This window comes from Elephas maximus, chromosome 22, assembly GCF_024166365.1.
Source record: "Elephas maximus indicus isolate mEleMax1 chromosome 22, mEleMax1 primary haplotype, whole genome shotgun sequence".
NCBI lineage: Eukaryota > Metazoa > Chordata > Mammalia > Proboscidea > Elephantidae > Elephas > Elephas maximus.
In genome coordinates this window covers 21,571,702-21,588,166 of record NC_064840.1, presented here as the reverse complement: position 1 = coordinate 21,588,166, position 16,465 = coordinate 21,571,702, and the positions used below count along the sequence as shown (strand labels likewise).

At 43.6% G+C, this 16,465-nt stretch overlaps 1 protein-coding gene across 1 annotated transcript; it reads right to left on the bottom strand.

Moving 5' to 3' along the window:
* Positions 1-409: 409 nt before the first annotated feature.
* On the bottom strand, positions 410-8,828 carry LOC126065858 (tubulin alpha-3 chain). The gene is made up of 5 exons (XM_049866419.1): positions 8,808-8,828; positions 4,619-4,841; positions 3,578-3,726; positions 2,575-3,255; positions 410-716 (listed from the first exon to the last, which is right to left on the bottom strand). The coding sequence occupies exons 1-5, from the start codon at positions 8,826-8,828 to the stop codon at positions 420-422; spliced, it is 1,371 nt and encodes a 456-aa protein (XP_049722376.1). The 3' UTR covers positions 410-419.
* Between the last annotated feature and the right edge of the window lie 7,637 nt (positions 8,829-16,465).

Genomic DNA, 16,465 nt, shown 5'->3' with positions numbered 1-16,465 from the left:
TTCCATTAAAAACCTAACTTGGTCTTCCTGAAATTTAGGGACTCTTTTTGCCTTAAATTTGGAACAGTGAGCATTTCCCCCAGCTTCTGAGAAGTGTGTAACGGCTGTGTGCCCAGCCCTGATGCCCACAGGGCACAGACACCATTTTGTTCTGTTGTGCATGGGGTCTCCGAGTCGGAGCAGACGCCACGGCAGCCAACAACGGCAGCACGGACACCACCCAGCTCACCACGTGTGACCCGCTGCCTCTGGGTCCCACCCACACTTCAGGGAGCAGAGAGCCGAGCGTGCTCCAGCAAAGCATCACAACAGACAGGCTTCACACAAAAGCTTTATCAGGAATACCTGGAAACCAGCTGTGCTGGGGGGCAGCTTTGGGGGTAGTGAGAGCGGGATGGGACCAGCCAGCCACACTCCATCTAGTATTCTTCCCCTTCCTCGGCCTCTGCTTCCACGGAGTCCACGCCCACCTCTTCATAATCCTTCTCCAGCGCCGCCAGGTCCTCCCGGGCCTCCGAGAACTCGCCTTCCTCCATGCCTTCCCCCACGTACCAGTGCACAAAGGCGCGCTTGGCATACATGAGGTCGAACTTGTGGTCGAGGCGAGCCCAGGCCTCGGCGATGGCCGTGGTGTTGCTCAGCATGCACACGGCGCGCTGCACCTTGGCCAGGTCTCCCCCGGGGACGACGGTGGGGGGCTGGTAGTTGATGCCCACCTGTCACACAAGGGGGAGCAAACAGTCCATGAAACCTATATCACATCCAGAAATGGCAGCTACGTTTACTCAAACAGAAGACACAGGTAGGTACCCTTTGTCTACCAGGGAGAACCTACAGTTTACCTCACATTCACTGAGCCCTTCCTAGCACCAGGCAGGACGCCAGACAGCAGGGCCAATGGCTTCCTCAGACAAGGAAACAATGAGGAAAGAAGAGCCTGGAGTAGCCACCTGGCTCCGGGCCAAGCTGCTTGCTGCTCAACGGGCCCTGTGTCCCAGGAAAATAGTGATGTGGATAGACGCCCATGTGGAGGGACTCTGTCTTCCTTCTGAAAGTGAACACTGCTTTGTATTCTTTCTAGATTATTTTCTCCACAGGCCTCAACATGATGGTGATCAATTTCTGTGGCTGAGATATTTTCCACCTAGATAGAGTACACACCTGTGATGACATCGCCAAGAAGATCACACCCCACTGCCTTTAAACAGGCCCGTGCAAAGGAGACAGACAGCTGTCAAAGGGCAAAGGAATTCTTTTCACAGCCAGGAGGTGCTTTGTGTGTGGTCAAGCAGGGGGAAGGAGTGGGTGGCATGTTGAGGTTGGAATTGGAAGGAGGCACTGAAAGTGTCATAGGTCTACAGAGATGACCTGCAGCAGCACAGAGGACCCAATGCAGCAGAGGCCAGCAGGTGTTCTGTGAAGGGCGAGACTGCACACTGGGCTCTGCAGGCCATATGGTCTCTGTGGTAACTACTCCAACTCTGATTCTATAGCACAAAGGCAGCCGCAAGCAAACACACAAATGAACAGGCATGGCTGTGTGCAGATAAAACGTTATTTGCAAAATCAGGCGGTTGGCCTACCACCCAGGCTGACCCCGGAACTAGAGGGAAAGAACCCTGGAGTAGCAAACGCCAGAACCTACTGCAGTCATCCCCCCAAAGCAAGGAAGGTCTGAACCAGAGGAGGAGGCACAAAAAGCAAGCCCAAAGAAGCACAGTTCCAAGAGGAAAATAAGTGATAGTGGTTAAAAACAAAACAAACCCACTGCCGTTGAGTCGATTCCAACTCATAGCGACGCTGTAGGACAGAGTAGGACTTCCCCACAGTTTCCAAGGAGCGCCTGGTGGATTCAAACTGCTGACCTTTAAGTTAGCAGCTGTAGCACTTAACCACTATGCCACCAGGGTTTCCAAGGGATAGTGGTTAGGAATCAAGTACTAGAAAAAGCTGGAAAATGACAGTAAGGTTTCCCCCATGGATCACATAAGAGGCTGGGGCAAATTTTGTGTTTTAGGCAAATCCAGGTCAGAATTTTTAGGCCTACCCAGAGGGAAATAAAGACGTCATCATTGTCCTCACCAGACGATTGATGATAATTTTTCTTTAAGTCAAATACCCCACATGACACTTAGATTTAACTTCTCTGTATATATGAAACGAAGTGGGATTTAGTGACAGCAACCAGCTAACGTATACGACATCCCAATTTCAAACATATCCACTATCCACATGATCCTCCAAGATGCCCTGAAAATTCCTACCTTTCTATGATCCACCTACATTTCCTACACTAATACTGTCATCCAAAAATGGGCACAAAAGTCCTTCAGGAAATTTCCTGTTGTGTTCAGAGAAAATGCTCACCACAGATATACATATAGGGTGATGGGTCAGAAAGGAAGCTCAAAAGACAGTACTGAATAAATTATCACTCTGGTTCACTAACTCATGACCAAGAGCCTGGCGGCTATGGAACAAGGGACCATCTCCTTAGAGGGCACGATTCTAGGGACAGCATTATCTCACAGGATCTGAGGCATTCTGCCAGATACGACTACCACCCACTCCTACCTTAAATCCAGTTGGGCACCAGTCCACAAACTGGATGGTGCGCTTGGTCTTGATGGTGGCAATGGCCGCATTGACATCTTTGGGGACCACGTCCCCCCGGTACAGCATGCAGCAGGCCATGTACTTGCCGTGGCGAGGGTCACACTTGACCATCTGGTTGGCCGGTTCAAAGCAGGCATTGGTGATCTCAGCCACAGAGAGCTGCTCGTGGTAGGCCTTCTCAGCCGAGATGACCGGGGCGTAGGTGGCCAGGGGGAAGTGGATGCGGGGGTACGGGACCAGGTTGGTCTGGAATTCCGTCAGGTCCACATTCAGGGCCCCGTCGAATCGTAGGGAGGCCGTGATAGAGGACACGATCTGCCCAATCAGACGGTTGAGGTTGGTGTACGTGGGCCGCTCGATGTCCAGGTTGCGCCGACAGATGTCATAGATGGCTTCATTGTCCACCATGAAGGCACAGTCGGAATGCTCCAGGGTCGTGTGGGTGGTCAGGATGGAGTTGTAGGGCTCGACCACGGCCGTGGAGACCTGGGGCGCCGGGTAAATGGCAAACTCCAGCTTGGACTTCTTGCCGTAGTCCACCGAGAGCCGCTCCATGAGCAGAGACGCAAAGCCCGAGCCGGTGCCTCCCCCGAAGCTGTGGAAGATAAGGAAGCCCTGCAGGCCTGTGCACAGATCCGCCTGAGAGAGAGCAGACAACGTGAGCAGCGCCTGCACAGCCACCACCAGCCACCACTAGTCAGGTCCCTCTGTTTCCCTCTGTGGTATACACAGATTCAAACCTTCCACAGTCAATGCTATTCACACAGAGCAAATAACAGGAGACAATGAGGCTCTATGGATCTAATTCAATGCACACTTTAAAGGAAGACCTTTGCAAGTGCACTTGGGCTCACAATTCCGGCCCAAGTGTTGCCAAAATGACCACCCACTCACAGGCCGAGCCTACCCTCTCATCCAGGACCACACTTGTACGAAGCCCTCCTCAGCACTCTCTCCTCACCAGTTTGCGGATCCGGTCCAGCACCAGGTCGACGATTTCTTTGCCGATGGTGTAATGGCCTCTGGCATAGTTATTGGCTGCATCTTCCTTGCCGGTGATGAGCTGCTCCGGGTGGAAGAGCTGCCGGTAGGTCCCCGTGCGCACTTCATCTGCAAACAGACCACACGCTCTGTGACCCTCTAAGGCTTATTGTGCTCACCAAGATGGACAGATTGGAGATTAGTCAAGTCTACAAGCAGATGCTATTCCTCATAGGTCAACAGCCTAAGTGTCATGTAGAAAACGTTCCTTGTGTATTCGCAAAGCACAGATGCAGTTTATGGCTATAGGGCAGTGAAGTCAACTCCCAGGACAAAAGCCAGCTCAACCAGTTCAGGTGAAGGGAAACACAGCTCTCACGCACACACGCACACGGGAAGTCCCACACTTCTCTTACACCTGTAGCTGCATCAAGGGGTAGGATTTAAAGATCCCCTAAATACCAGACAGTCACTGGGTCAGCGTGATTTTTGCCAAGCAGTCCCACCAGGGCCCCATATGCAGCCTTGGTCCTACTAGCTTTAAAGTGACATTCTGTCACCTGTGGGTGGCCCCTGAAAGGTGCTTTCTTGGCAGCTCTTGTTGGAAACCACCTTGGGCTTCTGATCTGAAGAAACCAAAGGAATCTTCTAACTTAGACTTTTAATCCCAAAGTCAAGGTCCAGACTGTTGCACGAGTGTGCACAGCATGAAGGACAGAGCCAGCACCCACCACACTGAGCAGGCGGGTCTACATAAGCCACTGCCCGGGAGGAGGCAGCCTGAGTGACTCTCCCATCAGCCCATTCTACTGCTGGCACAGCAGCCTTTCCCCAGGGGTAGGTTTTCCTAAGTTAGAGGCTGCGTCCCACGGACTGCAGCCACTGACACTTTCAGTTTGTCCCCTAACAATGCCTGTGGGTCCTGTCCTTTCTGCAAAGGACTTCAAAGGGGAACACAAGGGGCTTTAGTGCGGCTTTCCCACCACCCAGGCAAGCTGCCATCTCGTGCCCAAGGACCTACCAACCACAGTGGGCTCCAGGTCCACAAACACTGCCCTGGGCACGTGCTTGCCAGCCCCGGTCTCACTGAAGAACGTGTTGAACGAGTCGTCCCCACCGCCGATGGTTTTGTCACTTGGCATCTGACCATCGGGCTGAATTCCGTGTTCCAGGCAATACAGCTCCCAGCAGGCATTGCCAATCTGGACACCTGCCTGCCCCACGTGGATGGAGATACACTCGCGCTGTGAACCAGAACACGAAAGGAAAACCCATTCATCTTCAAGGCAATTCGAAATGATGTGAGATGCATATAAAAACTGACAGGGTACATCAGTATCTGTAAAACATTTCTGCATCTAAAGGCTTTCTTGGATATGACGTTGCAGGATCTTCTGACCATTTTTATATCTGAACACCTGCCTATCTACCATGGATAGAGACACATATGAATTGTGAATAGAAATACAGCCATTATAAACTCATCTTCTCAGGGATCAATAAATAACGTTCAAAATTAATAAGTCAAAGAAGTAGTCAAGGGGATGACATTTAAGGTGATAGGGTAGGAAGCTAAAGAGGCTGGTCTTTCCACCAAACAGCATTACACTGGAAAGAGCAATTGGAATTAAGCCATTTTGGAACTCTGGAACCTGATCCGACACTTCAGTCAACCAGGGGCGTGGTTTGATGAAGAGCCAGGCTGCTGATCTTTCCTACATAACACGTGCCAACCGCCACCATCAGTCCCTTTGTCGGGGAGGGCATGATGGCCCATATTCCTAGAACGGCTGAGCAGGCAGTGGGAACCTTGTCCTCCAAGGCTGTGGGGCTGCACTGTTGGCACAGTTGGGTGGTGTGGCAGTGCCCTGAGGGACCTGTGCAGAAGGCTGCCACAGTTTCTGCCTCTCACAGTAGCAGCAGCTTAAAGGGCCAGTGTACCCTTTCTGTTGTTTTTTTTTTTTTTTTCCCTTTGCTTTTTTGTGAAATCTGTCAGGCTACTAGCTCACTACAGAGTCTTCGGGTGGCACAAACGGTTAAGCGTTGGACTACTAATGAAGCTGCCATGAGTCAGGGTTGACGCGATGGCAACGGACAATATCGGCTGACTGCAGAAGTAATGGGACAGAAACGTCAATGACCACATGCAATTAGAACATACACTCTACAAACACAGTTTGACAAAGTCACTAAAGAAGCTGACAACCGCAGCGTTCATCAGGTAACCGCAATGCCTGAGGAGTGAGGTCATCGGATTTCCGGAGCTGCCATGTTTATCTCCAGAATGTCCATCTCGCCACACAAAAAAATCACTGAACACACCAAGAAACAGGGAAGTACGGCCCATGTGCAGGGGAAAAAAAAGGGATTTGTCAGAAACCACTGCTGAGGAAGATCAGATATAGGAACTACTGGTCAAAGATGTTAAATCAACTGTGTTAAATATGCTCAGTGTGCTCAAGGAAACCAGAGAACTAAAGGATGTCAGGAAAACAATGTATGAACAAAATGAAAATATCAATGTAAGAGGGAAATTATAGAAAGGACATTCTATATCAATAAAAGATTCCATCCAACAAGAAGATAAAACAATTATAAACATATATACATCTAACAACAGAAGCCCAAACTATACGAAGCAAAAATGGACAGATTTGAAGAGAAACAGACAGTTCCACAATAATAGCTGGAGACCTCATTACCCTACTTTCAGTAATGGACAGAACAACCAGACCAAACCTGTTGCCACTGAGTCGATTCCAACTCCTGGAACAACAAGACAGAAGATCATTAAGAAAACGCGGGATTTGAACACCACTATAAATCAATTAGACTTAACAGACACATAGAGAACACTCCACCCAATGAAAGCAGAATATACATTCTTCTCCAATTTACATGCATTATTCTCCAGGCTAGGCTACAAAACAAGTCACAAGTCTTAAAAAATTTAAAGAGACTGAAATCATACAACATTATCTTCTCTGATCACAATGAATTAAACTAGATACCAATGACAGAAGGGAAAATGGAAAATTCACAAATACATGGAAATTAAGGAACACGCTTTTTTTAAAATTTATTGTACTTTAAGTGAAAGTTTACAAATCAAGTCAGTCTCTCATATAAAAGCTTATACGCACCTTGCTATGTACTCCTAGTTGCTCTCCCTCTAATGAGACAGCACACTCCTCCTCTCCACACTGTATTCCCTGTGTCCATTCAACCAGCTCCTGTCCCCCTCTGCCTTCTCATCTCACCTCCAGGCAGGAGCTGCCCACATAGTCTCATGTGTCTACTTGAGCCAATAGTATCATTTTCTGTCTTATAGTCCAGTCCAATCCCTGTCTGAAGAGTTGCCTTCTAGAATGGTTCCAGTCTTGGGCTAACAGAGGGTCCAGGGACCATGACCTCCGAGGTCTCTCTAGTCTCAGTCAGACCATTAAGTCTGGTCTTTTTACGAGAATTTGAGGTCTGCATCCCACTGCCCTCCTGCTCTATCAGAGATTCTCTGTTACATTTCCTGTAAGGGCAGTCATCAGTGGTAGCTGGGCACCTTCTAGTTCTTCCAGTCTCAGGCTGATGGTGTCTCTGGTTTTAAGCAACACAGTCTTAACCAATGGGTCAAAGAACAAATCAAAAGGGAAATCACAAAATACCTTGAGACAAATAAAAATGAAAACACAGCATACCAAAACTTATGGATGCAGTGAAAGCAGTATTAAGAGGGAAATTTACAGTTATAAAAGATCTCAAATCAACAGCCTAATGTTACAGATTGAAGAATAATAAAAAGAGTAACAAAATAAACCCAAAGCTAACGGAAGGAAATAATAAAGATCAGAGTGCAGATAAATGAAATAGAGAGTGGAAAAATAATAGAAAGATCATCAGTGAAACCAAAAGTTGGTTCTTTGAAAAGATGATAAAAATTGATCAACCTTTAGCTTTAGCTACCAACCAACAACCTGTTGCTGTTGAATCAATTCCAACTCATAGCTTTAGCTAGAGTGACTAAAAAAAAAAATCAGAAGATTCAAATTATTAAAATAGTAATGAAAGTGGGGACATCACTACCAATTCTACAAAAATATAAAAGAATATGAACAATTGTACACTAACAAATTGGTCAACTTAGATGAAATGGACAAATTCCTAGGAACACACAAACTACCAAAACTGATTAAAGAAGAAACAGAATCTGAATAGACCTATAAACAAGGAAGGAGACTGAATCAGTAATCAAATACCTCCTAACAAAGAAAAGTCCAGGATCAGGCTATTTCATTAGGGAATTCTACCAAATACATTAGAACTAACATCAATCCATCTCAACCTCTTCCAAAAAACAGGAGGGAACACTTCCTCTCCCATTTTATGAGGCCAGCACTACCCTGACACCAAAGCCAGGCAAAGACATGACAAGAAAGGAAACTACAGGCCAATATCCCTCATGAATATAGGCATAAAAATCCTCAACAAAATAAAAGCACACCTGAATCCAATACCATATTACAAGATTATACACCATGACCAAGTAGGATTTATCCCAGGAATGCAGGGTGGCTCCACATACGAAAATTAATCAGTGCAATACACCACATTAATAAAATGAAGAAGAACCACACGATCATTTTAATCGATGCAGAAAAAGCATTTCACAAAATCCAATACCATTTCATGGTAAAAACACTCAACAAAGTAGAAACAGAAGAAAACTTCCTCAGCATAATAAAAGCCATATATGAAAAACCCACAGCTAACATAACCAATGATGAAAGGCTGAAAGATTTTCCCCCTAAGATCAGGAACAGGAGGAAGATGACTGCCCTCACCACTTCTTTTCAATATAGTACTAAAAGCTCTAGCCAGAGAAGGTAGACAAGAAAAAGAAATAGAAGGCATCCAAATTAGAAAGAAAAAAGTAAAATTATCTGTTTGCAGATGACATGATCTTACATATAACCCCCAAAAAACAAAACAAACCCATTGCCATCGAGTCAATTCCAACTCATAGCGATGCTACAGGACAGAGCAGAACTGCCCTATATGGTTTCCAAGGACTGCATGGTGGATTTGAACTGCCAACCTTTTGGTTAGTAACTGCAGCTCTTAACTACTATGCCACCAGGGTTTCTGGCTGATCTTATATATAGAAGACCTTAAAGAATCCACAAAAAACCTGTTAGAGCTAATAAATTTGGCAAAACTGTAAGATACAAAGTTAACATGGCAAAAATCAATTGTGTTTCTGTACACCAGCAATAAACAGACCAAAAAGAAAATTAAGGAAAAATTCCATTTACAATAGCATCAAAAAGAATAAAACACTTAGGAATAAATTTAACTAAGGAAGTAGAAATCTTGTGCACTGAAAAATAAAAAAAACATTGCTGAAAGAAATTAAAGAAGACCTAAATAAATGGAAGAAGTCTTGGTGGCACAGTGGTTAAAAGCCTGGCTGCTAACCAAAAGGTTAGCAGTTCAAATCCACCAGGCACTCCTTGGAAGTCCTATGGGGCAGTTCTACTCTGTCCCATAGGGTCACTATGAGTTGGAATAGACTTGATGACAATGGGCTTTTTTTTTTTGTAAATAAACGGAAAGACAACTTGTGTTCATGGATTAGAAGATGCAATATTGTCAAGACAGCAATACTACCCAAAGCAATCTACAGATGCAATGCAATTTCTATTAAACTTCAAACAGCCCTCTTTGCAGAAATGGAAAAATTCAAATTCATATGGAATTGCAACGGGCCCTGAGTAGCCAAAATAATTTTGAAAAAGAACAAAGTAGGATGTCACACTTCTTGATTTCAAAATGTACTACAAAGCTACAGTAGTCAAAATAGTCTGGTACTGGTATAACGATAGATATACAGACCAGTGGAATAGAATTCAAAGTCCAGAAATAAGCCCATAAATCTATGGTCAATTGATTTTCAACAAGGTTGCTAAGACTATTCAATGGAGAAAGCATTAATTTCTTTAACAAATGGTGCTGGGACAACTGGATTCCCACATGCAAAAAAATGAAGATGGAGCCATACCTCACATCATACGTAAAAATTAACTCAAAATGAACCAAGGACCTAAGTGTGAGAACTAAAACCATAAAACTCTCAGAAGAAAAATTCAGGATAATGCTTTAGGGTCCAGTTTTTGACACTGGATTATTAGATATGACACCAAAAGCATGAGCAACAAAAAACAAAAGAGATAAATTGAACTTCATCAAAAATTTTTAAATTTCTGCTTCAAAGGGCTTTACCAAGAAAGTGATGAGAAAACCGACAGAATGGGAGAAAAATATTCAGTAATCATATGTCTGATAAGGGTTTAATATCCAGAACATATAAAGAGTTCTTACAATTCAACAACAATGAAAAACGAACAACTCAATTTAAAAAATGGGCAAAGAACTTGAATGGACTTTTCTCTATAGCCAATAAGCACATGAAAAGATGCTCAACATCATTAACCATGAGGGAAATGTAAATCTAAAGCTCAATGAGATACCACTTCCTACCTACTATGGTGGCTATCATCAAAAACCAGAAAATAATAAGTGTTGGCAGGATGTGGAAAAAATGGAACTCTCATGCATTGCTGATGGGAATATAAAATGATGCAGCAACTATGGAAAACTGTTTGGCCTTTCCTCAAAAAGGTAAAAACAGAATTACCATTAAAAAAAAAAAAAAAAAAACCCAGTGCCGTCAAGTGGATTCCAACTCATAGCGACCCTATATGACCCAGCAATTTCACTCTCTGGTATATACCCAAAAGACTTGAAAGCAGAGATTCAAACAGATACTATCATAGCAGCATTATTCTCAATAGTCAAAAGATGAAAACAACCCAGTATCCATGAACAGACGAATGGATTAGTAAAATGTTGTATATCCATACAGTGAGATATTATGCAGTCATAAAAAGGAACAAATTTCTGATACATGCTACAATATGAATAAACTTTGAAGACTTTATTATATGAAATACACCAGACACAAAAGGAGAAATAATGGGTGAATCCACTTACATGAGTTATCTTAGAATGGGCGAATTCATAGAGATAGAAAGTAGAACAGAGGTTACCAGAGGATAGGGAAAGGAGTAATGGGGATTACTGTTGAATGGGTTTAGAGTTTCTGTTCGGGATGATAAAAAGATGTGGAAATAGATAGTAGTAATGGCTATACAACATTGTGAATGTTCTTAACACCACTGAATTGTACACTTAAAATGGTAAATTTTATATTATGTATATTTAACCACAATTTTTAAAAAATTTAAATGGGAAAACAGGCTAGAAAAAAATTTGTAGTAATAATGGGGGAGGGAGAAGAAGCAGTTAAGCAACTTTGCTTCCACTGAAGGATTGGATTTATCCTCTGTCTTAAGCAATGGCTCAGAAAATCAGACAAAATAAATGTGAAACAGTTTTCAGTCATTGAACAACAGGCAGCAGAAGACAGTGATTCCCCAGAGCAGAGAGACAAACTGAGAAAGCCTTACAGTCGCCCCAGCAGACGGCCTGGGGAGTTCCCAGGCTGCAGCAGAGAGGAAACCCAAATAAAGCCCAGCAATCTCCCTGAGTTGAGGAGACAGGATCCAGTGATCTGAGAGGCCACTGCAGCTAGACTTCACGGAGCGCCAGAGAAGAGACAACTACACAGCAAGAGCTCTCTGGAGATCTGTAAAGAGCTCCACTGAGTCCACAGCTGAGTACTCAAGTACTGATACTCCAGTATCAGCACATGTATGCAAGGAATTGACAAGGCCAGGGAAGGCCCAGGCAAAACAATTCCTGGAGCTCACGTATGGCTGAGAACAGTTCATGTTCCCACCAGCCAGAGTAGGAAGACCTCCTAACTCACAAGGCACTAAATGGAGTCCTCAGAAGGGCATTACTGCCTCAATAAAAACAAAAACCAAGCCCACTGCCATCAAGTCAATTCCAACTCATGGTGACCCCATGTGTTACAGAGTAGAACTGAGCTCTATAAGGTTTTCTTGGTTGTAATCTTTATGGAACAGGTAACCAGGCCTTTCTTCTGCAGTTCTGCTGGGTGGGTTCCAGCCACCAACCTTTCAATTAGTAGTTGAGTACATACCACTTGCACCACCCAGGGACCTTATTGACTCAGGACAAAAAAACAAACAAACACAGAACCCATTGCCGTGGAGTCAATTCCAACTCACAGCGACCCTACAAGACAGAGTAGAACTGCCCCATAGAGTTTCCATGGAGCAGCTAGTGGGTTCGAACTGCCAACCTTTTGATTAGGAGCCATAGCTCACTGTAGCTCTTAACCACTCTGCTCTGGGGAGTCACTGTCTTCTGCTACCTGCTGTTCAATGACTAAAAACTGTTGTTTCACATTTGTATTTTGTCTGATTTTCTGAGCCATTGCTTAAGACAGGAGAATAAATCCAATCCTTGAGTGGAAGCAAAATTGCTTAACTGCTTCTCCTTCCTCCCCCATCATTACTACAAATCTTTTCCTAGTCTGTTTTCCCATTAAAATTTTTTTTTAATTGTGGTTAAATATACCTAAAATAAAATTTACCTTTTCTGTTTTAGTAGCACTATGTAACTAAGACACTCCTTTTCTGAGTTGTTTCTCCCCCATTAATGGAATGTATTTTGAATGAAATGAAAATGAAATACGACATACCAAAATGCATGGGGTGCAGCTAAAAGCAGTACTTAAGGGAAATTTATAATATAAAACACTTATATCAGAAAAAGTAACAAGGTCTAAAACCATTGACCTTCTATACGAATTCTTCCAGGACATTAAGGAACACTTTCGGACTCATTCTGTGAGATCGGAATTACCCTGACACCAAAATTAAAGACTTACATATAAGCAAACTATAGACCAATACCTCTCACGAGCATGGACACAAAAACGCTCCTAAAATCTTCAAAATCCAGAAGCTTCCACCTTAAGAAACTAGAAAAAGAAGAGCAAATATGGTCCAAGTTAAGCAGAAATGAAATAATAAAGATAAGAGCAGAAGAAAACTAAATGGAAAACAAAACAGAAAAATCAATGACACCAAAAGCTAGTCCTCTGGGCAGAATAAAATTGATAGACCTCTAGCCAGAAGGAACTGTAAAAAGAGAAGACACAAATTACCACTATCAGCAATGTAAAGAGGATATCACAATCCTACAAATATTAAAGAGGTAAGAGAATGTCATGAGCATCTCTATGCTAATAAACTCAACAACACAGATGAAAAGACCAATTCCTTAAACATACTTCGAAAGCTCACTCAAGAAGAGATAAACAGAACAAATATAAAAGAGGTATATTATGATCCATTTGATTTTAAGCAAGGGTATTATTTTTCTATGACGACCACATTAAAGCAAAAAAAAAAAAAAAGCAGTTGTCATCACTAATTTTTTGAAAGAGATTGCCAGGTATTTCTTCCAAGACGCCTCTCAGTGGACTGGAACCCTTAACTTTTCAGTTAGCAGCCAAACATATTAACTATTTGCACCACTCAGGGACTAATGCACAGCTCAGAAAGACCAACCAACTTGGAGTTGTCTCTAATTTCCTAACCTAGCACTGTGACCTCCTAGCTCAGAAGGGCAATATTCTGGAACCCTAGAAATTCTGCTTTTGGCTTTGTCCTTAATAAGCTTAAGCCAAGTGGCTTAGTCACGCTAATAGTCTAATTCTGATTCCAGCCAAACTGGGATACTGAGCCAGAAAAAAAATCACTCAGTTTTCAGCAGAGGCTGCCTGCCCTCAGGGACAAATCAGAAGATAATCAACTTTGTGATGAGTTCAGGATCCATAAAGTAAGATAATTTCTATTTGGAAACGGGTAACAGTGAGGATTGAACAAGGGGAACACAACTGATGTCACTGAATTGTACATGTTAAAAATGTTGGAACGGTAAATGTTTTCTGATGTATATATTATCCACAATTTCAGAAAAAATTTCTGCTGTTGGGATTATCATTAAATTCATCTTGAGAGACAAACCCTTCTAACACAATGGAAAAGTACCTGGAATGGACATTTTCCCAGTGTTAAGTTCTATTTAGGTTATGTTCACATCAACTCCTCACCACTTACTCCAGACAAAAATTTCTAATTAAGTTAGTTCAACTAACCAAAAAAACCTATTGCCATTGGGTCGATTCTGACTCATAGTGACCTTATAACTAAGTACTATAAACTTTTAAAATCATATTTAGGAATTTCTACTTGACAAGACCATATCATACTAACAGTGGCTGCGCACCTCTTTGGAAAGGATTAATTAATCCCATGGTATTTTTTAAGACAAAGCCTTTGCTAAAAATAATGGCCCCTAAAAATGGTGAAATGCACACATTTCTTCTAATCCTGAAGATAATAAAAGATCCTTTTTTTTTCCACTTGGAATAATTTGACTGTAAGAAAACATTTTCAGCACCCGTCTGTCAGTCTGTGATACTGTGGTAGCTTGTGTGTTGCTATGATGCTGGCATCTATCCCACTGGTATTTCAAATATGAGCAGGGTCACCCATGGTGGACAGGTTTCAGTAGAGCTTCCAGACTAAGACAGACTAGGAAAGAGTCCTGTTGATCTACTTCTGAAAATTAGCCAGTGGATCACCCTATGGATCAGAACAGAATATTGTCGAATATAGTGCTGGAAAAAGGAGCGCAAGTGGCATGACAGTTAAGCACGTGGCTGCTAACCAAAGGGTCAGCAGTTCGAACCCACCAGCAGCTCTGAGGAAGAAAAGACCTGGCAATCTGCTCCCATAAAGGTTACATCCTTGGAAACTCTATAAGGCAGTAGGGGCATTATTTCATTTTACTTGGATCCACAATCAACACCCGTTGTAGTAGCAGTCAAGAAATCAAACAATGCATTGCAGTGGGCAAATCTGCTGCAAAAGACCTCTTCAAAGTGTTAAAAAGCAAAGGTGTCACTTTGAGGACTAAGGTGCACCTGACTTGAGCCACAGTATTTTCAATCACTTCATATGCATATGAAAGCTGGACAATGAACAAGGAAGACCAAAGAAATTTATGCCTTTGTATTACGGTGTTGGCAAAGAATACCGAATATACTGTGGACTGTCAGAAGAATGAACAAATCTGTCTTGGAAGAAGTACAGCCAGGATACTCCTTAGAAGAGAGGATGGCGAGACTTCGTCTCACATACTTTGGACATGTTATCAGGAGGGAGCAGTCCCTGGAGAAGGACATCATGCGTGGTAAGGTAGAGGGTCAGTGAAAGAGAGGAAGACCTTCAGTGGGATGGATTGACACAGTGGCTGCAACAATGCGCTCAGGCATAGCAACAATTATGAAGATGGTGCAGGACTGGGCACTGTTTCGTTCTGTTATACACTGGGTGGCTATGAGTCAGAATCAACTCAATGGCACCCTAACAAGGAATCGGAATCCACTCAAAGGCACACAACAACAACACAGTGCTGAAAGATGAGCCCCCTAGGTTGGAAGGCACTCAAAACACAGTGGCCACACAACGGACTTGATAGATTTTATGCTGTGCAATGACCAATCAGAGAGGCCTCAAAGCCAACTTTACAAAGGGAGAATGCAGAGGTTGGCTTGACTCATTACATAATTATACACTCTTTATAACATTTGGAAGCTACTTCAGATATCAGGAAAGGAAATTGAGGCTTAGGGATAACTGGCTGGCCATCTGCCTCAGTTAACTGGGGACAAGTGAAACTCGAACTGGACTTTGTAAGACCCTGCTGAAGCGTCATTCTGGCCTTTCTCCAGATAAAGCTGTCTCTTGTGCACCCCTTGTTTTTCATGTGCTCAATAACAGAGGTGCTGGTTGGGCTCCATTGATGTGTGAACTATTGATGTATTATTTTAACAATTGCTTATAGGTACCAATACAAAAATGCACAGATTACAGGTAGAAGCCTCGCCTGCCATGCAAAGACGGGAATTCTCATTTATTGCTGATGGAGATGAACCTGACAATATCTACAAAATCACAGCTGTCCCGCTTCTGGCATCCATCCCAGCTACACCTACACGCGTAAGAAAAGGTGTAGCACGAGTCACTCGCTGCAGCTTTATATGTAAAAGACTGGAGACCACTCAAATGCCCAACAATAGAAAACAGTGAATAACCTGTGGTACAGACACACACTGAGACACCTACTAGGCAGCTGTAAACTAATACAGATCTTTATTTGCTGATGGAGAGATGCAAATTTTTTTGAGCGCAATGAAAATGCAAGAAGCAAAATGTATACCAAGTGCTACTTTTGGCGTAAGAAAGGGGGAATTAAGCCTAATCTATTTGTTTGCTTGGTTTTTTGCTTAAAAAAAAAAAAAATGGGAGTGTAACCAAAAAAAAAAAATCTAATGGAGGAATCAAGATTTTTCAGCACATACTGTTTTCGATCATTGCTATTTTTAGGTTCGGCACCTTTTTTTTTAAAACACACTTTTTTTTTTTTACGTGTCCTAGAGGAGCTTGCAGCACAGCAGTGGGAAGCAGGAGGGATTTAAGTGCAGAGACGGATGTTGCTTCCGAAAGCAACAGTAGAGAAGGGGTCCTCGGTGCTGCCCCGAAACAAGGGCAGTGAGCACCCAATACTTGGATCAACACTTGGTGTCCGCCCCTGTCCGAACCCGCCTTTGCATCATGGGGGATACTCCGGGGGGCCCACACCCCCATGGCCCCGCAGGCCTCCTAGACGCCCCACAACCCACTGCCGCCTCAGGCCTGCCTCCCAAGGCTCCCTGCAGCCCTGGTCACCCCCAACTCACACCCCCCACCCACGGCCCTCCTGGGCTGCCCCCCACGACCCCCGTGCCTCCTGGCCATCCCTTATCCCGCAG